The following is a 24,913-nucleotide window of genomic DNA, read 5'->3' as shown; positions in this document are numbered from 1 at the left end:
ACACCCCCACCTTACAGAAAGCAGAGAAACAACTGCCGAGGTCATAACTTAGGCGCTGTAACAGAGAAAAAATGTGATGTTTTGGCTTTTACGACTAGCTGGGGGCCACTAGAGACTATAAAAAGCTGAGCAACCCGTCACCATTTTGAGACATGCTGTCGAACCTCTGCAGGCATCTCTCCCGTCCGGACGTTGTAATGCTCTTATTGTTGAATTGTATGGAAATAAATGATTGTTGATTGAGCATTGATACACCGAGTATTGTCCTTCCTTCAGCCCAAAGATTCAAAGAACTGCGTGTTTTCAACAACTTGCTGGTCCGTCTGTGTATTCCACCCTGTCTCATCTGCGTTTCTACCATGTCTCACCCGTGTGTTCTCCCTGCTGTCCGCCGTTAGTCTCTTCTGGTCGTTCTCGTTAAGGTTTGTGCTCTGTAGTTTAGTTGGGTCCTCTACCAGAGGCCTGGGAGCTATTTCTGCAGAGCACAATATACATAAATACCAGAAATTTATATGAATTTTACATAAATACAGAAACATATCTGCAAAGTACCTCAGTTCCACACAGACACATGTCATTATTTATTAGACTATTTAACTCAAAAATTTGCTAATGATAATCTTTTATATGTACAGTATCTGCTCTACAAAGAAATCTCTACTCTGGAGAGAAGTCAGGCCTTTGAACTTGAATCACAAAGGAAATGACCGCACTTCCAACATTCGTTTTGACACATAAGACGCAATGACAAAACAACCTCCTGAGGTGTTGAAAGATTTCTTTCATTTTCAGTCCATATACAATTGGATTAAAGAGAGGATGACACAAAACCACTTGTAAAGTAATTATGAAACGTGCAGTTTGGGATAAATTAATTTCCACTCAAGTTATAATTCTATCATATGAACACAAACATGAGAAGCTGATCAAAACGAGCAGGTGAGGTAAACAGGTCTGTGCAGCTTTTTTCCTGACCTCTCTGCAGCTTCGATAGCATATTATAAATATTTTTGTGTAAGTAAAAAGTATGAAAAATAAAGGAAGGAATAGAGTGTTAAGTAGAATTAATACACCATACATTAAATATGGTGTTTCCACAGTTACGCAGTAAAGCTTGGAAATTGCATTGTTACAAAAAATTCCATTTAAAGTGCAACTGCAGATTTGTGAAGTGTTTATAATTACAGCTGATGGCACAAGCTGACAAGCAGGCAGAAGCTAAAACCAATAAAATTTTGACAGCTGCTTTTATAATACTATATAATATAGTATTATATTGCAAAGGTTTAGATATGGACACATACCTGTCATAAGCCATGGATGCCAAGAGAAAGAACTCTGAACCAGTTAAAGAGTAATAAATAAATCCTTGAAAGCTACAAAGTAAATGAGTTGTAATCTGCCTCTCAGATAAAAAGTCCATCAAAAGTTTGGGGTAGATATTTGTACTGAACATAACAGAGTTGAACAACAAAGCTGCAATGAAAATATACATAGGCTCATGGAGGCTTTTCTTAATCCAGATGAGGCAAACTATGGTTGAATTACTGCAGAGTATTAGAATATAAGCAGTAAACATGATAGCAAAATACAGAAATTTGTATTTTTCCAATTCAATGTGCCCACCAAAAGTTATATATGTCACATTAAATTTAATGCATTTGCTCCATCGAAGTAAAAGGTAAATTAATGACACTAATTAAAGATGTCTAAATGTGAGCTTTGCACCAAACTTTACTTTGTACCAAAATTTGGCCAGGGACATTTATGACACTTGGTTACCCTCTGCAAATTCTTCTGAACTTCTACATAACCATTAAGCTTCACATTTTAAGTCATCATTCAACAATAGAAATAAAAATCCAGCACCATTGACTACAACAGCCAGAATGTACAACAGGGAGAAAAACAGATGCAAGATACCAGACTGATATTGTCTCAGCAGTGAAAGGACCTTATGTATCTTTCTTTTTCCCCTGTGGATCTCATTATAGCAACTGAGACATGTGACCACTACAATCCAGCTCTAGAGTTCATGACTTGTATGCCTTGTTAGTGTCACAGTTCTGGGTCAGTATTGACCCAGCATTCTGAGTTCTGGTCTATTTTTGTATGAACGTTTTGTTTCTCTGGTGTTTTGTTGATGATGATGATTATTATTGTTTGAGTTCTATGTGTTATATTCGGTATGCCTGCTTATGAGTCTGCGTCTGTGTCTCTGTCTGTCGTGTGCTTCCTGTTTTATTTTGTAGGTCTGTGTCCTATGTCAGTGCCTTCAGCTTTGTGCTCTCCCTGTCTCATCAGTGTAATCAGCGTCAGCCGTGTCTCCCAGCTGTTTCCTCTTCGCTCCGTTCACCTCTTGTGTCTGTGTCTTCCCCTACTCGGTGTCGCGTCATTAATGTCTTCTGCCCTCACTCCCTGTGTGTTCTGTTTGCCTTCATGCCAGTCTAGTCGTTTTCCAGTATAGTTCGTTTTCTGTTCGGTAACCCCTGCAATAAAGCTGTTTATTCAGAATTCACTTTCACTTCCGTGAGTCCTGCATTTTGGGTCCTTCCTCTCTGCCTGCCTGCACACAGCCGAAACATGACAGAACGACGCGACCACAACCTGGACCCAGCGGGCTCGTCCCGGGAGTGTGATATCTCCCGCATTCAATGTCTGGTTAAGCGGATTTCCCACACAATGGACGCTAAGGTGATGGCGATCAGGATTAACGCTATCAAGGCGATCCTGGAGGGGAATCCTCATCTGCATCAGCTCAGAGGATATACATGGGCTTGATGGACCAGCTGCATGAAGCTCATGAGGTGTTACAAGCTCGGGAGCTTGCAGCCTTTGCCCGCGCCTAGTATTCTTCGCCGAAGCCGAACACTGGATACACCGCCTTTATGTCAAAGCAGAAAAATGTGAATTTCGCTCATCATCTATTACCTTCCTAGGTTACATTCTCACCCCTCTGTGAGAATGTAACCTAGGAAGTGGAGACTGAAAAGGTAAAGATTAAGATAGTGGTGGAATGGCCAACTCCCTCCTCCCACCACCTTCTCGGGTTCATCTGAAACTGCAGCCAGTTAACAACACCCCTTAAAAAAGTAATCTCCACAAAAACTCCCTTCCTCTGATCTTCAGAACCTGAAGCCACATTTTCCAACCTTAAATAAGTTTTTACTTCAGCGACAATCCTTGTCTATCCAAATACCAAGTTGCAGTTCATTTTGGGGGTGGTTGTATGTTATCCGGGGCTGGGGGCAGTCCTCTTGCAATGCTCTGGTCTTCAAGGTAAGCTGCAACCCTGCGCCACCTTCTCTCACCATGTAACCCTAATGAAGCAGTCAGTGACTTTTTTGCATTCAGCCCGAAGGTAAACAAATTGTGGCATACCTTTTATCCTTCCAAGTAGCCGAAAGTAGGGTTTCTGTGTTGATCAGCTAGGCGTTTATTCTGTTCCTAAGTATGCAGGAGAGCTGCTCGTGTTGACCTCTATACTTGACGACACCTACGTGAGAGGAGGTGAGAATGTTATGATCGTACTCTATCCAAGGTAGTTGCTCACTCCAGATGACCTGATTGGAGGCTGAGAGTGGCCTTTAGTTCTGGGTTGGCGTGCTCAGTTTGTCCAAACTATGGATGAAAACTGCATGTGGTGAGTGGTTGAGCCATCTCTAGATCTGTGAGGAGTTTGGATAAGGCTAGAAAGTGGGCAGCTTTTGAGAAACAATCTATGATTGTTGGTATGACTGTGTTACCTGCCGATGGAGGAAGTCCTGTAATGAAGTCGAGGGCGCCAGGGATTGATAAATGTTGGAGCAGACCAGAAGGTGACTTATTCACCAGTTTGTTTTTGGTGCAGGTGGAGCAGGTGGTCACATACTCCCCAGTGTCCTTAGGCAGAGGGGGCCACCAGAAGAAATGTTGGAGGAAGGTTTTGGTGTGATGGACCCCGGGGTGACAGATAAGCTTGGCAGTGTGCGCCCAATTCACCACCTGGGAATGGATGGAAGTGGGAACAAAGAGGTGTTGGGCGGCCTGGTCCCGGGATCTGCTTCCATTCACTGTCCTTCACGGACCACCAAGATCTAGAAACTGGAGAGGAGGAATAGCCGAATGATGCTGGCAGCCCCGTTATATATTTTTCCATGGCCTCCCTTTCGGGTTGCGACAAATTGCATGATCTGCTGGATAGAAGCAGCCCCCCGTAGAGGAGGTCGTAAGGTCTGAGCGGAGGTAGCGACAGCACTCTACCTTTTCTAAATACCTCTGCCATGTCATGGTAGACTGCAGGTACTATGTAACAGATCAGGCTTTTTGGGGAGTGAGACTTATTTCCGGCAGTGAGACTTGGCTGTGGGACTTGGCAGACTTAAGGCATCTCAAGTGACATTCCCCTCCCGGACGATCTGATATCCTCGTGTTGGTGTTGTTCATCATCATAAATAATGTTGTTCCAGGTTCAACATTGCAAGTGACCAATCACCTTCTCCTGACGTCATCCGCGACCTCGAAAAAAATAAACGCCTTCAAAAAATTTACTTCACTTGCGAGAAGAGAAACCACCTCTGCAAGGACAGTATGTATAATGCTTACCGTTTATTAAAGAAAAGTATCCTGAAATGCAAAGATTTCAAGTTCCTGGATTGGTGGACAGAAGCGGTTTCTCTTCTGTGTGCGTGGCCTGGATTGATTACAAGAAGGCCTATGACTCAATGCCCCACAGCTGGATACTGGAATGCCTAGAATTGTACAAGATCAACGGGACCCTAAGAGCCTTCATCAGGAACTCAATGGGGATGTGGCGTACAACACTAGAGCCCAACTCCAAGCCCATAGCACAAGTTACCATCAAGTGCGGGATCTACCAAGGAGATGCTCTGTCCCCACTGCTGTTCTGCGTAGGCCTGAACCCCCTCAGTGAGATCATTAACAAGACTGGCTACTGTGAGATTATTCTGTTATTATATGTTACCTTATATATGTAATCAAAGTAATTGAATTAGAATACTGCTGTAGATCATATTATACCATTTAATATAGAGTGTGTGATCTGTATGTAGTTTAGTTCTCATTATACTTTTGAGTTAAAAGAACATATTCACTTATTAGTTTATTAGATAAGTGTGCATCACTCTGTATCCTTGATCTTCTGTGAATGTCTCATACTGTGTTCTTGACATGTTTTATTGCTGAATCATAAACAGAAGGAGACTTTGTGTCTAGAGCAGAGGAGCAATGAGCCAAGGTCATAACTTAGGCGCCGTAAGGGAGAAAGAATGTGAATGTTTGGGCTTTTACGACTAGGTGGGGGCCACTAGCGGCTATAAGAAGCTGAGTAACACGTCACCATTTCGAGACTGCTGTGACCCTCTTCATGCATGTCTCCCCATCATGATGGTTCTAAATGCTCTTTGTGTTGAATTGTATGGAAATAAATGATTGTTGATTGAGCATTTATACACCGAGTATTGTCCTTCCTTCAGCCCAAAGATCAAAAGAATTGGGATATTTCAACACTACGGATACCGACTACGGAACGGAGCAGTTGTCAGCCACCTCCTGTACATGGATGACATCAAGCTGTATGCCAAGAGTGAACGAGACATCGATTCACTGATCCACACTACCAGGCTATACAGCAATGACATTGGAATGTCGTTCGGACTGGAGAAGTGTAGTCGGATGGTAACAAAGAGAGGGAAGGTAGTCAGAACTGAGGGGATTGAACTACCAGAAGGCAACATTGCAGACATAGAGGACAGTTACAAGTACCTGGGGATCCCGCAGGCGAATGGGAACCATGAAGAGGCCGCTAGAAAAGCTGCAACCACCAAGTACCTGCAGAGGGTCAGGCAAGTCCTGAGGAGTCAGCTGAATGGTAAGAACAAGATCCGGGCCATCAACACGTACGCCCTGCCCGTGATCAGGTACCCTGCTGGGGTAATAGGCTGGCCAAAGGAGGAGATAGAAGCCACTGACATAAAGACAAGAAAGCTCCTTACCATGCATGGAGGGTTTCACCCCAAGTCCAGTACCCTGAGGGTGTATGCTAAGCGGAAGGAAGGGGGCCGGGGACTGGTGAGTGTCAGCACCACAGTCCAGGATGAGACAACGAACATCCAAGAATACATTGGGAAGATGGCCCCAACTGACCGAGTGCTCAGTTAATACCTCAGGCAGCAGAAACCCAAGAAAGAGGAGGGAGACGAGGAACCATCATGGAAGGACAGGCCCCTGCACGGTATGTACCACCGGCAGATAGAGGAGGTGGCTGATATCCAGAAAACCTACCAGTGGCTGGACAAAGCTGGACTGAAAGACAGCACAGAGGCACTAATCATGGCAGCACAAGAACAAGTTCTGAGTACAAGATCCATAGAGGCTGGGGTCTATCACACCAGGCAAGACCCCAGGTGCAGGCTGTGTAAAGATGCCCCAGAGATAATCCAGCACATAACAGCAGGGTGCAAGATGCTAGCAGGCAAGGCATACATGGAACGCCATAACCAAGTGGCCGGCATAGTGTACAGGAACATCTGTGCCGAGTATAACCTGGAAGTCCCGAGGTCAAAATGGGAGATGCCCCCAAGGGTGGTGGAGAATGACCGAGCTAAGATCCTGTGGGACTTCCAGATACAGACGGACAAAATGGTGGTGGCTAACCAACCGGACATAGTGGTGGTAGATAAACAGAAGAAGACGGCCGTAGTGACAGCAATATCAGGAAGAAGGAACACGAGAAGCTGGAGAAATACCAAGGGCTCAGAGAAGAGCTCGAGAGGATGTGGAGGGTGAAGGTAACGGTGGTCCCAGTGGTAATTGGAGCACTAGGTGCGGTGACTCCCAAGCTAGGCGAGTGGCTCCAGCAGATCCCGGGAATAACATCGGAGATCTCTGTCCAGAAGAGCGCAGTCCTGGGAACAGCTAAGATACTGCGCAGGACCCTCAAGCTCCCAGGCCTCTGGTAGAGGACCCGAGCTTAAAGGATAAACCGCCCGCAGGGGTGTGCTGGGTGTTTTTTTTTTTTCTATTACATATTGTCATGATCCAAGCAGCCAGGAACACACAGACACAAATGTAATCTTCAAAAATGGGTTTATTATACCCCCAAAAAGGACAAGATGATTACAAAAATTCAAAATAACAAAAAATAAAGTTTTTAAGAACCAAGTGGGCCCATAAAAGAGGTTAACTTAACAGACCGCTACTCAAAAATCACTTAACAAAAACATAACTCAACAAACTGACCTGCCCAAATGAGAAACAGCTCCAGTTATATAGCAAATGAATAAACCATTATATACACCAAAGGTGAAAACTAAAGAGATAACAGATAACCATCATTCAAGAAGAACCCCATTCCCCCTGCATGATCACAATAGATGGTCCAGTCCACTTTATTGGCTTCTGCATTTAACCCTTTAGAGCCGATCGGAGCGGGCACGCTCTGTTTTGCGTAACTATTTTTAAATCCCGGTAGTACTGCAACCACGTAAGCTAGCGCAAAAATTTTTTTTGCATATGAAACCGGAGGAGTTGTACTTACATCTAATGCCATCAGCTTGTCCTAGGTCACGGTTTCCTTCCACATAAAGCTTTGCAAAAACTGCATAAAAAGTGTCACGGCTGCACAGCAGTCGTGTGGTGAATTGAGAAAAGGATCCAAGATGCAGGCACTGACTGGGGTGCGAGTGAAAATTTATTTGCAGAGGTGATAAAGTGACAAAACAGGAAGAGCAGAGCGGGGAGTAAACAAACCTAAACTGGGAAAACTAAAGAACAAAACTTAAACCAGACACTCACGGGAGGAGGAGCGAAATGCACAAAGAGAGATGGCAGAGAGACGCAGAATGAATACCAGGTAACAGAATAATGCAGACTGACATGGAGTTAAACAGACGACACGACAGAGAGCACAGGAAAACACAGGGCTTAAATACACGGGGAGTAATCAGGGAATGGGCCACAGGAGGGAGACACAGCTGGGAGCAATAAGGCTAACGAGACAGGGGAGAGGTAAAACTGAACACACTGACATGAGACATGAACTTTCAGAATAAAACAGGAAACTAACAGACACAGAGAACCAGACCGGACACTGAACTTGACAGGCAGACTCATGAGCAGACACAATAACACCATGGACAGACAGAGGGAACACAGAGAAGTGGAAGCAGGCAGGCAAACAACAGAAACCTAACAAATGGCAAAATCACAACAGAATACACACTCTGAATGAACAAAAGCATAAGGAACACAAAACACTGAGTCCTCAGACTCAGGACCATGACAGTACCCCCCCCTCAAGGGCTGGCACCAGACAGCCCAACAGAAACACAAAAACGGACCAAAGCCAAAAAAAACCCCCACGAACCAAAAAACAGAAAACGACCCGACCAGGGCGGGCGGTGGGGGTCCAGGACGGAGGGACATAGTCCGAAAAGGCCCAGACGGACAAGGTCAGGGGGCCGACCCGGAGGCCAAAACAGTTCAGTTCCGGGGGCCGACCGCGTGAAAGGCTGCAGCAGTGGGGCAGGTCCGGAGGCCGGCCACGCAGTAGGCAGTGGTGTGGAAACAGTTCTGGGGGCCGACCGTGCAGACGGCAACAGCGGTGTGGAAACAAGTCCGGAGGCCGGCCACGTGGAAGGTAGTGGCGGCGTTCAGGAGGGCGTTCAGGAGGGCGTCCACAGTGGCGGAGATGCCCAACAAGCGGCCTGGCAGATGACCGACGATGTGGAGGTGGTAGTAGGGGACCTGAAGGCTGCGTGGCCCCTGCAGCCCCAGGCGAAGCGGAGGCTGGACCAGACGAGGCGGAGGCGGAGGCTGGACCAGACGAAGCTGATGAGGATGATGAGGATGCGGAGGCTGGACCAGGCAAGGCTGAAGCAGAAGCGGAGGCCGGACCAGGCGATGCTGATGAGGATGCTGGAGCCGGACCAGGCGATGCTGATGAGGCTGAAGCCGGACCAGACGAGGATGAAGCGGAGGCTGAAGCCGGACCAGACGAGGATGAAGCGGAGGCTGAAGCAGTGGCTGGACCAGACGAGGCTGAAGCAGTGGCTGGACCAGACGAGGATGAAGCAGTGGCTGGACCAGACGAGGATGAAGCAGTGGCTGGACCAGACGAGGATGAAGCAGTGGCTGGACCAGACGAAGCAGCTGATGAGGATGAAGCAGTGGCTGGACCAGACGAAGCAGCTGATGAGGATGAAGCAGTGGCTGGACCAGACGAAGCAGCTGATGAGGATGAAGCAGTGGCTGGACCAGACGAAGCAGCTGATGAGGATGAAGCAGTGGCTGGACCAGACGAAGCAGCTGATGAGGAAGCAGATGCTGGACCAGGCGATGCTGAAGCAGATGCTGGACCAGGCGATGCTGAAGCAGATGCTGGACCAGGCGATGCTGAAGCAGATGCTGGACCAGATGCTGGACCAGGCGATGCTGAAGCAGATGCTGGACCAGGCGATGCTGATGAGGAAGCGGAAGCTGGACCAGGCGAGGGTGATGAGACTGCAGCTGGTGATGAGACTGCAGCTGGTGATGAGACTGCAGCTGAGTGCTGGACGGGCTCCTCAGGCCCCCCAGCTGACGAGGCAGAAGGCTGGACGGGCTCCTCGGGCCCCCCAGCTGACGAGGCAGAAGGCTGGACGGGCTCCTCGGGCCCCCCAGCTGACGAGGCAGATGGCTGGACGGGCTCCTCGGGCCCCCCAGCTGACGAGGCAGAAAGCTGGACGGGCTCCTCGGGCCCCCCAGCTGACGAGGCAGAAGGCTGGACGGGCTCCTCGGGCCCCCCAGCTGACGAGGCAGAAAGCTGGACAGGCTCCTCGGGCCCCCCAGCTGACGAGGCAGAAGGCTGGACGGGCTCCTCGGGCCCCCCAGCAAAAACAGTCTCAGAACCAGTGGGCACTAAAGTCCCTGGCACACACAGGACAGAACCAGCAGGTGCGGAGACCTCTGGCAGAGACAGAAAAGAACCAGCAGGCACACGGGCCTCTGGCAGGGACGCAACAGAACCAGCAGGCGCACGGGCCTCTGGCAGGGACGCAACAGAACCAGCAGGCGCACGGGCCTCTGGCAAACACATGGCAGACTGCAGCTGCACAGAGCATTGGGTCTGCTCAGGCAGCGACGGCCGGGTGTGGTCCTCAGCTGGCTTCTTAACCGCCAGGGGTCCTGAGTCTGCTGGGGGCTGAGACCCAGCCTCTGGGGAGGCCCTGGGGCGAGTAACAGTCTCTAAATTAGCCAGTTTCTGAGAAACTAGAGTGGTTTTAATGCATTTGTCTCTCCGCTCAAAATGGGTGCTAGGAACGAGATTCAAAATGGGTGGCACAGACACAGCCTCCAGTATGGAGGGAACGGGTGATCGGGCTAATGGCATAGATGCAGGCTGGGCTAATGAACTGGCTAAAGGCTGATGTACTGGTTGAAGTGAGACTGGAGTTGGTGGTGGAGTGGATGAAACACAGTCAGCTACTTGTGAGAGGTTAGTTACCACGAAGGTAGGTAAACACCGTGTACTGTCTTTACCCTCCCCATGAACAGCCCCAGAAAACACAGTCCCAGAAGCACCAGCGTCCTTAAAACTCACCACAGCTGGTTGCACAGGAGTCCCTGAATCCGGCTGTGGGGTGAAGCGCCGGTGGCGCGAATGTTTCCTCCCCACCGCTGACGGCTCCGACAGGCAGGGAAAATCCTCTGGGGGGTCGGGCCGTGAAACCTCCGGTGGGTGAATCTGAGACGGATGCTTTGTGGCGGTCATAGTCCATTGTTGCTGGGCAGAATCCGCTACTTCCCGAGCTTGCACCGCTTCCCGGGCTTTATGCAGCTCAGCGATTAAGTCTGTAAATCCCCGGACCTGGTGGAGATAAGGATTTCCGGCCAGGATAGCCTCAACGGCATTTATCCCCACAACCTTCGCTCGTGCATTGGAGGTGTGGGTTACCCAGTCCACCAGGCGTAGGGCACGTGTGAGGTCGCTCTCCCCGGCCAAGACCGCTGGATCCATCTTGTGGTCGCGTCGTACTGTCACGGCTGCACAGCAGTCGTGTGGTGAATTGAGAAAAGGATCCAAGATGCAGGCACTGACTGGGGTGCGAGTGAAAATTTATTTGCAGAGGTGATAAAGTGACAAAACAGGAAGAGCAGAGCGGGGAGTAAACAAACCTAAACTGGGAAAACTAAAGAACAAAACTTAAACCAGACACTCACGGGAGGAGGAGCGAAATGCACAAAGAGAGATGGCAGAGAGACGCAGAATGAATACCAGGTAACAGAATAATGCAGACTGACATGGAGTTAAACAGACGACACGACAGAGAGCACAGGAAAACACAGGGCTTAAATACACGGGGAGTAATCAGGGAATGGGCCACAGGAGGGAGACACAGCTGGGAGCAATAAGGCTAACGAGACAGGGGAGAGGTAAAACTGAACACACTGACATGAGACATGAACTTTCAGAATAAAACAGGAAACTAACAGACACAGAGAACCAGACCGGACACTGAACTTGACAGGCAGACTCATGAGCAGACACAATAACACCATGGACAGACAGAGGAAACACAGAGAAGTGGAAGCAGGCAGGCAAACAACAGAAACCTAACAAATGGCAAAATCACAACAGAATACACACTCTGAATGAACAAAAGCATAAGGAACACAAAACACTGAGTCCTCAGACTCAGGACCATGACAAAAAGCGCTTGCAGGAACAAAAACATAATATTCCAGAAACACGCTTTGCCGATCCGATCAGCTGTTCATAACACTTCCTACGTTGGAATAAATGTCAGCGCGAACTTTTGCATTTCCACCATTACCTGCCCGAAACCGGAAGTGACGTCATTTTCGCGGAAATGTACTCTTTTTTACCATCAGGGCCTCAGGGCCTATACTGGTCTTTTTAAAAGTTATCTTTGACTTTATGACTTTCTGTGTCGTTTCTGGGATGCTTAGGACTCATATTGCACTGCTGGAAATAGTTTATTTTGATGCATATGCTGCTTTTTTGCCAATTTGCAGTATAATATTTATTTTCGTTTTTCCTGCAGTATATAAAAATTGGTGTATTTCAAAAATAAAACTATGAAGACACTCAAAATAAATTTCCTGTGGTGGGAAACTATTTTGAGCAACTTTTTTGTATTTACAGTTTTGAGGGATAAACCTCTTAAATTTCTCTAACTACAAATATATGTTAAAAAAGCAAAAACGATTTTCAATTTTTTTGTAGTTTATTGCACTTTTTTGCAATTTATGTAATTACTATACACTTAATGAATACATATTATTAAAATCTGGGCTATAATGGTTGTATTGATGTATAGCAACTTGAAATGCTCCCAAAAATGGCTCCACAGCATGTAAAAATATAATATAAGCTCTGGCGGACTTGGTTCTATGGTAGGTCTTAAAGGGTTAAACCAGCTCCACCCTCAGCCTCCTCTTTCAGCCAAACCAGGAAGGACTGGAGCGGAGGTCAGGTAACTCAGAAAGAGCAGAAATATAATCAATATAACATACCTATATAAAATAACAAACAATGCAAAGCAAAGTCTATGCCACCATTTGGGCTATAGCTTAGTGCTGTCATGCATTACAGGTAAACTCAAAATATCAAATTAGTTAACTTATGATCACAGAAACTTTAGAGCATAACGTAAACATAAGACAAAAGACCAAATGAATATTACCTAAGTATCTCAGTTGTGTGGTTGCATGCATCCATCACACACTCCCTCCCTTTAGCAGTGAGCTGGAACAGCGAGAGAGATAGTCCGCTGTGCAGTTGTTCTTGCCTGCGATATGCTGAATGGTAAAACGGAATGGCTGCATCGCAAGGTACCATCTGGTGATTCGTCCATTCGTATCCTTCATTTTCTCCAACCACTGGAGCGCCTTGTGGTCAGTTTCCAGTGTAAATTCCCGGCCTAGGAGGTAATACTTGAGGGAATCAAGTGCCCACTTGATTGCTAAAGCCTCTTTTTCCACCGTTGAGTATCTCATCTCTCTTGGGAACATTTTACGGCTAATGAAAGCCACTGGGTGTCACTCATTGGGCGGTCCCTGTAGAAGAACAGCCCCCAGACCCCTGTCAGAAGCATCAGTTTGAGGAATAAAAGGTTTCTCAAAATCTGGGGTATACAAGACTGGAGTCTTACTGAGGGATGCATCCATCACACATATATTACATGCTGTTGAAATCTCCCAATTCTTTGAATCTTTGGGCTGAAGGAAGGACAATACTCGGTGTATTTATGCTCAATCAACAATCATTTATTTCCATACAATTCAACACTTAAGAGCATAAGGACCATCATGATGGGGAGACCTGCCTGCAGAGGGTCACAGCAAGTCTCAAAATGGTGACGGGTTACACAGCCTTTTATAGCTCCTAGCGGCCCCCATCTAGTCGTAAAAGCCAAAACATCACATTCTTTCTCTGTTACAGCGCCTAAGTTATGACCTCGGCAGTTGTTTCTCTGCTTTCTGTAAGGTGGGGGTGTGGAATGTGGTCTGTCTATCTCCCCTGTCTTAGACACAGAGTCTCCTGCTTACAACCTTCTCTTCATGATTCAACAATTAAGCATGTAATACATTCACAGCAGATCAAGGATACAGAGTGATGCACACTTATCTAATAAACTAATAAGTGAATATGTTCTTTTAACTCAAAAGTATAATGAGAACTAAACTACATACAGATCACACACTCTATATTAAAGGGTATAATATGATCTACAGCAGTATCATACTTCAACTACTTCGATTACATATATAAGGTAACATATGATAACAGAATAATATCACAATGCATAGGTTATTACAGCTTAGTATGAGTAAGGAAATATGATGTCCATATACAGGAAAAAGGGTTATATAAAACATCTTGTTTGAACAGTACATGGTATACACTTAAAAACACACAATAAGAGAACTTTATCTGAATGTAATATAGATATAAGAAACTACTTATATACTGTTTAAGATTTAGATGATTTTTAATTATGGTAATAATAAAATAGTAATATTACTATTACAATACAATACAATAACTAATCTATAAAATTTGCATTAGTCAGTAACCAAAGTCAAATAAGATTATAATACACATTTTTAGTATGGCTACGATAACTTGAAAATTAGCTAATTATAATTTTTAACATGTAAATTATCTGCTGTACAAGGAAATGTCTAGACTGTAGAGAAGTCAGGCCTTTGAACTTGAATCACAAAGGAAATGACCGCACTTCCAACATCCGTTTTGACACATAAGACGCGATGACAAAACAACCTTCTGAGGTGTTGAGAGATTTCTTTCATTTTCAGTCCATATACAATTGGATTAAAGAGAGGATGATACAAAACCACTTGTAAAGTCATTATGAAACGTGTATTTTGAGATAAATCAATTTCCAGTCGAGCTATAATTATATCATACGAACATAAACATGTGAAGCTGATCAAAACGAGCAGGTGAGGTAAACAGGTCTGTGCAGCTTTTTTCCTGACCTCTCTGCAGCTTCGATAGCATATTATAAATATTTTTGTGTATGTAAACATTATGAAAAGCAAAGGAAGAAATACAGTGTTAAACAGAATAAACACACCATACATTAAGTAGTATGTTTTGGGGGTTGCACAATAAAGCTTGGAAATTGCATTATTACAAAAAATTCCATTCAAAGTGAAATTGCAGATTTGTGAGTTGTTGCTGAATACAGCAGATGGCACAAGCTGACAAGCAGGCAGAAGCCAAGCTAAAACTAACAAAACTGTGACAGTTGTTTTTCTCATAATAGTATGATATTGCAAAGGTTTAGATATGGACACATACCTGTCATATGCCATGGATGCCAAGAGAAAGAACTCTGAACCAGTTAAAGAGTAATAAATAATTCCCTGAAACCTGCATAGTGAGTGAGTTGTAATCTGCCTCTCAGATAAAAAGTCCATTAATAGTTTGGGGTAGATATTTGTACTGAACACAACAGAGTTGAGCAACAAAGCTGCAATGAAAACATACATAGGCTCATGGAGGCTTTTCTTAATCCAGATGAGGCAAACTATGGTTGAATTACTGCAGAGTATTAGAATATAAGCAGTAAACATAATAGCAAAATACAGAAATTTGTATTTTTCCAATTCAACGTGCCCACCAAAAGTTATATATGTCACATTAAATTCATCATGCATTTGCTCCATGAAACTAAATGTCAAATAAAGCAAACTAAATAAAAAAGTCAAAATATCACCTCCCCACCCAAAAACAGAGCCAGTGAAAACCTTTTACGACTTCAACAATTGAGATTGTTATATTTTACATTTGACTAACTTCAATCATTCAGTGATAGAATTAAAAATGCAACCGTCAGACTGTACAACAGGGAGAACAAATGAGATGAAATCAGCATTTCATACAAATGTAAGATACCAGACTATGAGAACCACTGTTGTTTCAGGACTGAGAAAGTGAATTATTACAGTAAGTGGAACGACCTTATGATTTCTTTTTTTTCTCTGTGGATCTCATTACATCAACTGAGCTACTAGCTCATGTGACCATTTCCATGCAACCCTAGAGGCCATAACCTGAAGGCCTTGTTAGTACAAATGTTCTCTTAACATTTTACTTTCTTAGTTGGCCTAGCATTTGGATCTATTAGAGCTTCAACTCTTGTACGTTTTCCACAAGTGTTTATGGGAATTATTTGCCCTTCATGCAGAAGCCTATTGTTGAGGTCAGACACTAATGTTGGACAAGAAGGCCTTGCAGAAATGGCAAATTTGGATAGCATAAAATTGTCCAAATGTCTTAGTATTCTGAAAAAGTAAGAGTTCCTTTCAATTAAACTATGTGTTTGCTGAAACCCTGCAAAGTATTACAGAATTCTTTTCTTCATAACGGAGTCGCAATACTTTTAGTAATATTATTTTAATAAATACGTCTTTCTATATCTAACAGGTTAGATTGCACACAATATGTGGATTTATATGGTGGACATATTTGGAATAAATCAGCAATTCTCTGGATAAATTCCATGACCTCCTGAATTTATGAACATTATGCTATGTTTCTGTTCTGTGTGCTTTGTAAATTCACATTTTTTTCTTGCAATTGTATTACTATTCTTTCATATACTGTACATAGTAAGATATAATACAAAGCGATATTTATAATTATGTTTATATTCATACTTTTTTCTTTGTCTTTATGTTATTTTTAATAGTTGTGCTTTATTAGGCTGTTTTTATAATATTTTATTTTGGCCTCACACTACCTGCTCTATTTCATATTTCTGGCCCTTTTGTTTTTCTATTTCGGAAGCACTTGTGGTTACACTTCCCTTCAGTGTTTTATTTATCTTTCAGTTATTAACAATACAATTCTTGACCCCTGACTTTTGTTTTTGTTCTTCATGTAATTAAGAGCAGGCACAGTGTTATGGTCCGGGGTCGCTGATCCAGCGTTTTGAATTTATTGTTATTACTTTCTGGTTTCTTCTGATTTTGTATTAGTTCCTAGGGTTTGGTTCTTGTGTTTTATTATTCCTACCTGTGTCTCCCCGCCCTTTGCTCTGTGTTAGGATGCCTGGGTCGTTGACCCAGGGTTTTGAGTTTATTATATTATTTATCATTTCTAGTCTTTGGCTTCTTTGTTAGAGTTCTGTCTTATTTTTTATGTCTCTGTGTTCTCTAGTTGCTCTGTCTCCCCTGTCAGCTGTATCCCCTTGTCAGGTTTGCGTCTCTGTGTTATGTTTCCTGTTTTACTTTGAAAGTCCGTGTCTCATGTAAATGTGTCTGGTTTTGCTTTCTTTGTCTCGTTAGGCCTGATTTTCCCCAGCTGTGTTTCCCTCCTGTTACCCTTTCCCTGATTGCTCCCTCTGTGTATTTAAGCCCTGTGTTTCTCTGTGTCTGTGTCGTGATCTACTCTTATCTACCCTCACGCATGCTGTGGTTTTTGTTTTGCTGCCTGCGTTAATGTTTGTGCTTTGAAAGTTTGTTACTTTGAGTTCAGCGTTAAAGCTGTTTTTTGAGTTCACGTCTGTCTCCCGAGTCTGCACTTTGGGTCCTTTTCCTGCCTGCACACAGCCGTTTCATAACAGAAGAGCACGACCAGAACATGGACCCAGCAGATTCCGTGTGGTATCGGCGACCCGCAGTTTCTGCCTTCCTAAAGGAGAACGTGAGTCACAGGGCTAAGCATGCCCGGGAGCTCCAGTCACCCTCCTATGGGTCACGTTTGGCTTGGGGAGGCCCCTGCAGCCTCCAAACTGCCATGGCTACGGCCGAGCCGGCGCCTATGCCTTGGACGATCAGATTGAGCATGTGCTCATTCTCTCCGGTCGCTACACCTCCACCTCCACCCCCGAATTACCAGTCCAACAAGAGGCTGAAGCCGTGGAGGAAGAAGGATTATGCAACGGCAGACACTGGACTTACTCCGCTGCAGTCTTTTGCTCTCTTTATGGGACTGCAGCGTTCTGAGCTTCATAAACTCTCTGATTCCTCATTGCAGTCCGGTCCGTTGGAGGATTTGCAGCCCAGTTTGTCACCCCCCACTTCCCGGAGGAGGCGGCGCTCACACCGTCACCACTCTTTCTCTGCGGAGCAACTCCCAGTTGTGAGTTATAATGACTGCTTTTGTTCCTCTGAGCTGGAAAAAGACAATCATATGCTAAAACTGAGACTGTTAAGACTGTTAGACGTGGTGGTGGTAGGAAGCTAAAAAACATTTTAGAGGAGTTTGTGTTTCCTGAGCCTGCTCCTTCGCCCTGTTGTGTTCCTGCTCCCAGGGCAGATCGGGCCCAGCATTCCCCTGCACCTGTTTCAGTGCTTCAGGTGAGGGAGGCTGAGGTCCAGCCAGGTTCAGCCTTCTGTCTCCGCTGGAGGGCCCAAGGAGCCTGTCCAGCCACCTGTTCCTGCTGGAGAATCCGAGGGGCCCGTCCGGCCTTTGTCTGTTGTTCCTGCTGGGGGTTCTGGAGAACCGCTCCAGCCGTCTCCTGGCCCGAGGGGCCCGTTCAGCCTTCTGTCTCCGCTGGAGGGTCTGAGAGGCCTGTCCAGTCTTCATTGCCTGCAGCGCCACCATCTGCGGCTCCCACGCCGTTGCCTGCAGCGCCACCATCTGCGGCTCCCATGCCGTTGCCTGCAGCACCACCATCTGCGGCTCCCACGCCGTCGCTTGCAGCACCACCACCGCTCCTCCATCTGTGGCTCCCACGCCATTGCCTTGCCCGGAGGTGTCCGCACCGTCTTGTCCTGCCTCACCTGTTCCTGTCCGGCCTGCTCGTCCTCGTCCTGTCCGGCCACTTTCCAGGTCGTTGGCTGGACATCATTGCTGTCGTGGCCGGCCTCATGACCTGCTCCTTCGCCGCCGCTGCCTCCCGCGCGGCCGACCTCCTGACCTGCTCCGTCACCGCCACTGGCTCCGCGGTCAGCCTCCAGAACTGTTCTTTGGACTTTTGCGTTATCGACCTCCAGGCCGGCCCCCTGAACTTTTTTGCGAGTGTTTTCCTGGACGCCTGCGCCTTTTGTGGGCCTTTTTTTTTGTTTGGTTATTTTCTGGGCTCCAGTGTTTTCTGTTTTTTGGAAAACAGTTGGAAAACATCGCGGAACGGATCACTGCAGTTGTGAGGTCTCAGAATCAAAAGAACGATAACACCATGGAACAGAAGTTTGATACCATCATGGGGAGGCTCGCGACTCTCCAACGGGAGATCAGGAGGCCAGTGTCGGAGTGTTAAAGAGCAGCCTGAAAAATTCTCCTGGGCTGCTCGCATGGAAATTAACAAAACCAACATAAACATTGCGGATCCCCATCACGGCGCCAGCTGCAGGCCCAAGGCTGGAGCCGAACAATCACTCCCTGATAATGACTGTGTTACGGCTATTCTTCCCATCCCATGCAAGGACACCTGGATTGGCTGGAGGACTGTTTACTTAGCCTGATAGGCCGAAGGACACTGTCTCAGCTAAACTATGGACACGCACACACACACACACTTACACTGATAAGCACTCACTCATCCCCCCTCCCTTTCCAACGCCTTCGATGCTTGTGCCCGACCGGGGAAGATAGCAGTCAACTGGACCAGCACAGATGCTGCAGGACCGGATGCGCTGTCTACACTGGCTCTCTCTTACCCTTTACCCGCCCCTGTTGCTTGTCTTGTGTTTCTATGGTGTATTGATAGTCATGTGCTTTTGTGCTGAGGTGTTTTTTCTGTTATCAAACTGTTCTCCCACTAGGAGCTCAGTCTGAGTGGAGTTTTTTTTCTCCTCCTCTTACCTCATGTAGTGTATTTTCGTTGTTTTTTCCTATCAGCCTACCTTTCTGACATGTCTGCCCAATGTGATGTTTGTGTAAAGTTGGTCAGAAGGTTCCTTTGTAAGTGCGCATGCGCCATTAGCGTGCTGCCTTCTGTAACCCTAATTTCCCTCGGGATGAATAAAGTATTCTGATTCTGATTTTGATCTCTAGGTTGTGTTTGGTCTGCACTTTGAGTTCACGTCTGTCTCCCGAGTCTGCACTTTGGGTCCTTTTCCTGCCTGCAAACAGCCGTTTCATAATACTTTGTTTGTGTCCCTGAGTTTGTGTTGTAAAATAGTCTGTGAGTTTCCTGTTTTACTTTGAAGGTTTGTGTCTCGTTGTGTCTAACTAGGTTCAGCTGTGTTCCCCTCTGGTGTGTCATTCCCTCGTTACCTTGCGTGTATTTGTCGTGTGTGTCTTCCTGTGTTCCTTGATGGTTTGTGTGATATCATAAGACTAAGGAACCACGGAGACCATGTTTAGCTCACGGTTACTTCTTTATTAATAAGAGAACCGGGACATGCGCCCCACAGACTGAAAGCTCTCCAACAACTGTTGCCCCCTGGTGGACAAATCCCTGCCACAACATAACATTCCTCCCCCCTTAAACTGGAACTACTCTGTAGTTTTAATCACTACAGAAAATACCCATAAACAAAAACTTCACCTTTATAAAAATGCAACAACCCCGTCCCCAGCCTTTATTGAAATTTCACTCCGTAATAATGAACCTTTAGTCCAACAGTCTTAGGTCAACCTATAACAGTTCACCGTAATCACGGCACAAAGTCTCTCAGGTGCTCCGGCGGTCTCTTGGTTCTTTGCGATCGCCGTAACCCAGTGGCAGGTGATTCAAGTGAATCACTACTCTCCATATGTGGCTTCACCACTGGTGTAACTTGCACCTCCATGTGTCTCTCATCCTCGTCTCCTGTCTCAGCGCTGATGTTTGGGGCTGCTTTTGGGGGCTCGCCTGGGTGGCCTTCAGGCATTCCTGCTGCCAGGCACAGCTCCAGGCGGGCAAACAGCTGATTGACGTGACGCCTCACCACTGTCCCATTGCCCAGCATCACCAAGAAGGAAACAGGCCCCGTCATCTCCTGTATAAGTCCTGGTATCCATTTGGGTCCTCTGCCATAGTTTTTGGTATATACTGTGTCTCCAATAACAAACATGCGCACCTTGGCATGTCTATCATGATACAGTCTTTGGCTATCTTGTTTTGCTGTCACTTTCTGTTTCAAGTCAGGGTGTATGAGATCAAGAGTACACCTCAACTTCCGGCCCATCATCAACTCAGCGGGAGACTTCCCTGTTGTGGACTGTGATGTGATTCTGTAACTAAACAGAGCCCTGTTTAACTTGGTTGTCAGTGTGTCTCCAGTACTCTTTTTCATGAGTTCTTTGAACGTTTGCACTGCTCTTTCTGCTAACCCATTGGATGCTGGGTGATATGGAGCGGAGGTGACGTGAGTGATTCCGTTCTTTGCCATGAACTCTTTAGTTTGTGCACTTACAAAACACTGGGCATTATCTGAGACCACCATCTCAGGAAGGCCGTGCGTGCTGAAACAGTTTCTCAGGCAGTCTATGGTTGCAGCTGCTGTAGCGGATGGAACTGGATACACATTTAACCATTTGGAGTGGGTGTCCACTATTACTAAGAACATTTTACCCAAAAATGGGCCTGCATAATCGATATGTATCCTTCTCCAGGGCTTTTCTGGCCACTCCCAGGGGTGTAGTGGTGCCTCTTCCGGCCTGTGTCTATGTTCTTGACATGTACTGCAGGACCTCACCTTGTCTTCAATGTCATTCTCCATATGCGGCCACCACATGTAGCTTCTGGCCAGGCCCTTCATGCGGCTCATTCCTGGGTGTGACTGATGTAGCTGTTCCAAAAGGGGGCGTCGACCTCGTTCTGGTATCACCACCCTCGCCCCCCACAGCACACACCCATCCTGCACACTCAGCTCCTGTTGTCTCTGTTTGTAGGGCTGAAAATTAGGATGCTGCGTAGTGGGCCATCCTCTCAAAGCATACTCACGCACTCTGGAGAGTATGGGATCTTTGGTTGTCCATCTTTGCAGCTGCTCAGATGTCATCACGCCCTCATGGTCCTGATCTACCATCAACACTTGGTCCTCAGCTGCCACCTCTTTAGGGAGGTTCTCTGGAAGAGGGAGACGACTGAGACCATCAGCATTACTGTTATTTTTGCCTTCTCTGTATTTAATGACATACTCATAGGCTCTTAATAACACCGCCCATTGCATGATCCTCTGTGACGCCATCTGAGGGACAGCCTTCAGCTCATGGATCAAACTTATCAATGGCTTATGATCTGTGATAATCATGAACTTCCTGCCGTACACGTACTTATGAAAATACTGTACACCAAATATTACAGCCAATCCTTCTTTATCCAGCTGTGAGTAGTTCTTTTCTGCTGCATTCAGGGTACGCGATGCAAACCCAATGGGTTTTTCCTGACCATCTGGCATGCAGTGAGCTAGTACTGCTCCCACTCCATAGGGGGACGCATCGCAAGAAAGAATTAAATCCTTTTGCTCATCATAGTGTACCAATACACTGCTTGACTGCAACAGTTCCTTTGATTTGCAGAAAACCTTCTCCTGTGCTGGTCCCCAACACCATGGTTCCCCCTTTCTCAGAAGCTTGTGCAGTGGGGCCAACAGTGTGGACAAATTTGGCAAGAACTTATTATAGAAGTTCAACAACCCCAAATAAGCTTTGAGCTCTGTCACTGATTTTGGGGGTGGCGCCTCCTGCACTGCTTTCACTTTTGCTGGCACTGGATGTAAACCGGTCTTATCCACCCGATGTCCTAAAAATGTCACTTCCTTCTCCATGAATTGACATTTGCTCCTTTTTAAGCGCAGGCCCGCCTCCTCCAAGCGCTGCAGCACTCCATCCAGTGTTTGAAGATGTTCTTTGTCATTCTTTCCCATCAGGATGATGCCATCCAGATACACTGCGACATTGGTCAGACCTTGCAACACACTCTCCATGGTGCGCTGAAAAATGGCAGGACTTGAACTCACACCAAATGGCAACCTGGTGTATGTAAACAAACCCCTGTGTGTGTTCACTGTGACATACTTTCTAGATTCCTTATCAAGTACAACCTGTTGATATGCGTAACTTGGTGTATTTTTCTCCTCCCGCCAGCCCCGCTATGGGGTATTGTTCTACAGGCGACACCTTGTTAACAGTCAGTTTGTAGTCACCACAAATTCTGGCGCTGGAGTCTGGGTAAAATGGGTGCGGCCCTCTCTGAGAATTTCACTGGTGGGATGATCTTCTCCTCCAACAGTCTCTCCAGTTCCTGCTCCACTTTCTTTTTCATAGCAAACGGAACTGATCGGGGCTTATAGAAGCACGGTTTGGCATCACTGGCTACATGTATCTTTGCTGCAAACCCCTTCAGCGTTCCCAACTCATCCTTAAACACTGTTTCATGTCTGGCCAGTATCCGCTGTAAGGCATCATCTCTGCCTTCTATCTTATGTACAGGTTGCCAGTCTAATTGGAAGGCCTTAATCCATCCCCGACCCATCAAACTAGTTCCAGCCCCTTCAACCACCACCACATCCAGTTTTTTTTTTACATTCTCTGAATTCCACCTGCACTTGGGCTGCTCCCCACACGGGTACCTTGTGGCCTCCATACATTCTCAGTTTGATTCCACACTTGCTTACTTTGGGCGCATTACTGCCTTCAAAAAGTTTTTTAAATGACTCCTTCGACATGATAGTGTAACCACAGCCTGTGTCTACTTCAAATGTCACATTCTGTCCATTTACTTTTAGCTTCTGTCTGATGGGTTCTTCCCTTGGGATGCTAATCTCCTCATGCACATTATACATAGTCACACTTGCCTTTATGTGGTGCATTTCAGCTCCTTCTTCCTCACTCTCCACATTCTCCTCTTCCAAGAAATGGGCTTGTTTACCTTGTCTGCCACGCCCTCCTTTTTGTTGCATTTTCATTCGGCAGACCCTTTTTATGTGTCCCACCTTTCCACAGTTGTGGAATTTTTCTGAAACAAACCTGCAGTCCTTGGCCACATGATTTAGCCCTCCACATGTAGCACTTCCTGACAACCTGTTGTGACGTCGAGCCGCCGTCCTCCATCTTGTTCACCGCTCCTAATCCTTTAGTGAATCGCGACTGTTCCGTCATGCTTTTCAAATCCACAATGTCTCTGTTAGCAGCCTCCATTGGTTGAGCAAACTTCAGCGCCTTTTCAAATGTTAGCGAATCCTCTGCTAACAATCTGCGCTGTATTCTGTCATCGCTTATTCCACATACTAAACGATCCCGCAGCATCACCGTCAGGGAGTCTCCAAAGTTACAGTCCTGTGCGAGCTTCCTCAGCTCCGCTACATAATCGCCCACACTTTCCTCCGGCCTTCTATTTCATGTGTTAAACTTCCACCGCTGCACAATTTCACTCGGCTTAGGGTGAAAATCATTGTTCAACAATCCCACCAACTCAGCATAAGAACGATCCCCTGGCTTGACCGGACTGAGTAGGTTCCTAATCAGGGCATAGGTCTGTGCGCCCACGCAACTCAACAGTACCGCTCGCTTCTTCTCCTCCTCCTTAATATCATTCGCCACAACGAAGTAATCCAAAATCTCACAATATTCCTCCCAGGATTGCAGCTCGCTGTCGAACGGTACCACTTGCCAACCTCAGTTCATAAGTCACTTATCACGGTGTAACTTCACAGCAAAACCTGGCTTTTACCCTCTCCAACAACTGTTGCCCCCTGGTGGACAAATTCCTGCCACAACATAACAGTTTGTCTGTGTAACTCTGTGTCTCTCTGCTCTACACTCTCCGTGACGTTTTCCCGTGTTTGTACGATTTCAGGTTTGTTCTCTAGTTTTACAAAATTTAGGTTCTCACTTAGTTTTGTCCTTACTTCTGTTCATTTTCACTCACTGTAAATAAACTCACTCGCTTCACTGCCATTGTCTGCAACTTTGATCCTCCTTCACAACACCACATGACTGCTGCCCCAGCTGTGACACACAGGCTTAATCTGTGCATTCTGAGTTAAAAGATTAACTAAATATTATCTATAAAATGACACATTAGCAATTAGTTGGAACAAGATAACACATTTATTATGCCAGCCTATTTTCATATTAAAGCTATGTCAGGAAGATTGATCTGTAATTTTAAATAACGTGTGAATAACATTAAATTAGATTTTTGTACAGTTATAACCACATTACTTCAAACATAATTATTTGAATCTCCAGCACTACAAATAAAACGGTGAAACACAGTACTATATTATATGTGTATTATAAATACGTAGAAAATAGAAATGAATACCTCAATACTGCAAATATGAACACAATAACAAATTATTATTTTATGGTAAAAGTAACACAATAATATATTACACTATAACTGTAAGAATAATTTAACACAAGATTTTGAGTAAGATTTTTAGTATTAATGCAATCATTAATGACAACACAAGGCTTAAATCTGTGTTAGTTGTATACACATAATTTCACAATTTCAGATTTTTGAATTACATGAATCAAAACAGTGGTTTTGACACA

The 24,913-nt window shown here is 45.7% G+C and overlaps 1 protein-coding gene and 1 pseudogene across 1 annotated transcript; both read right to left on the bottom strand.

Annotated features, from left to right (window-relative positions):
- Window positions 1-673: 673 nt before the first annotated feature.
- LOC147311064 (olfactory receptor 6N2-like) lies at window positions 674-1,670 on the bottom strand (annotated as a pseudogene).
- Window positions 1,671-14,187: 12,517 nt separating this feature from the next.
- Window positions 14,188-15,198, bottom strand: LOC147311063 (olfactory receptor 13C2-like). The gene has a single exon (XM_086265622.1). It carries the CDS (start codon window positions 15,196-15,198, stop codon window positions 14,188-14,190), a length of 1,011 nt encoding a protein of 336 aa, XP_086121748.1.
- Between the last annotated feature and the right edge of the window lie 9,715 nt (window positions 15,199-24,913).

This window comes from Aulonocara sp. 'chitande type north' Nkhata Bay, linkage group LG16 (genome assembly GCF_057382095.1).
Source record: "Aulonocara sp. 'chitande type north' Nkhata Bay isolate Kocher_YH1m ecotype deep benthic linkage group LG16, A_spYH_male_GT1.1, whole genome shotgun sequence".
NCBI classification, from domain to species: Eukaryota; Metazoa; Chordata; class Actinopteri; order Cichliformes; family Cichlidae; genus Aulonocara; species Aulonocara sp. 'chitande type north' Nkhata Bay.
This window is presented reverse-complemented; position numbering and strand designations above follow the sequence as displayed.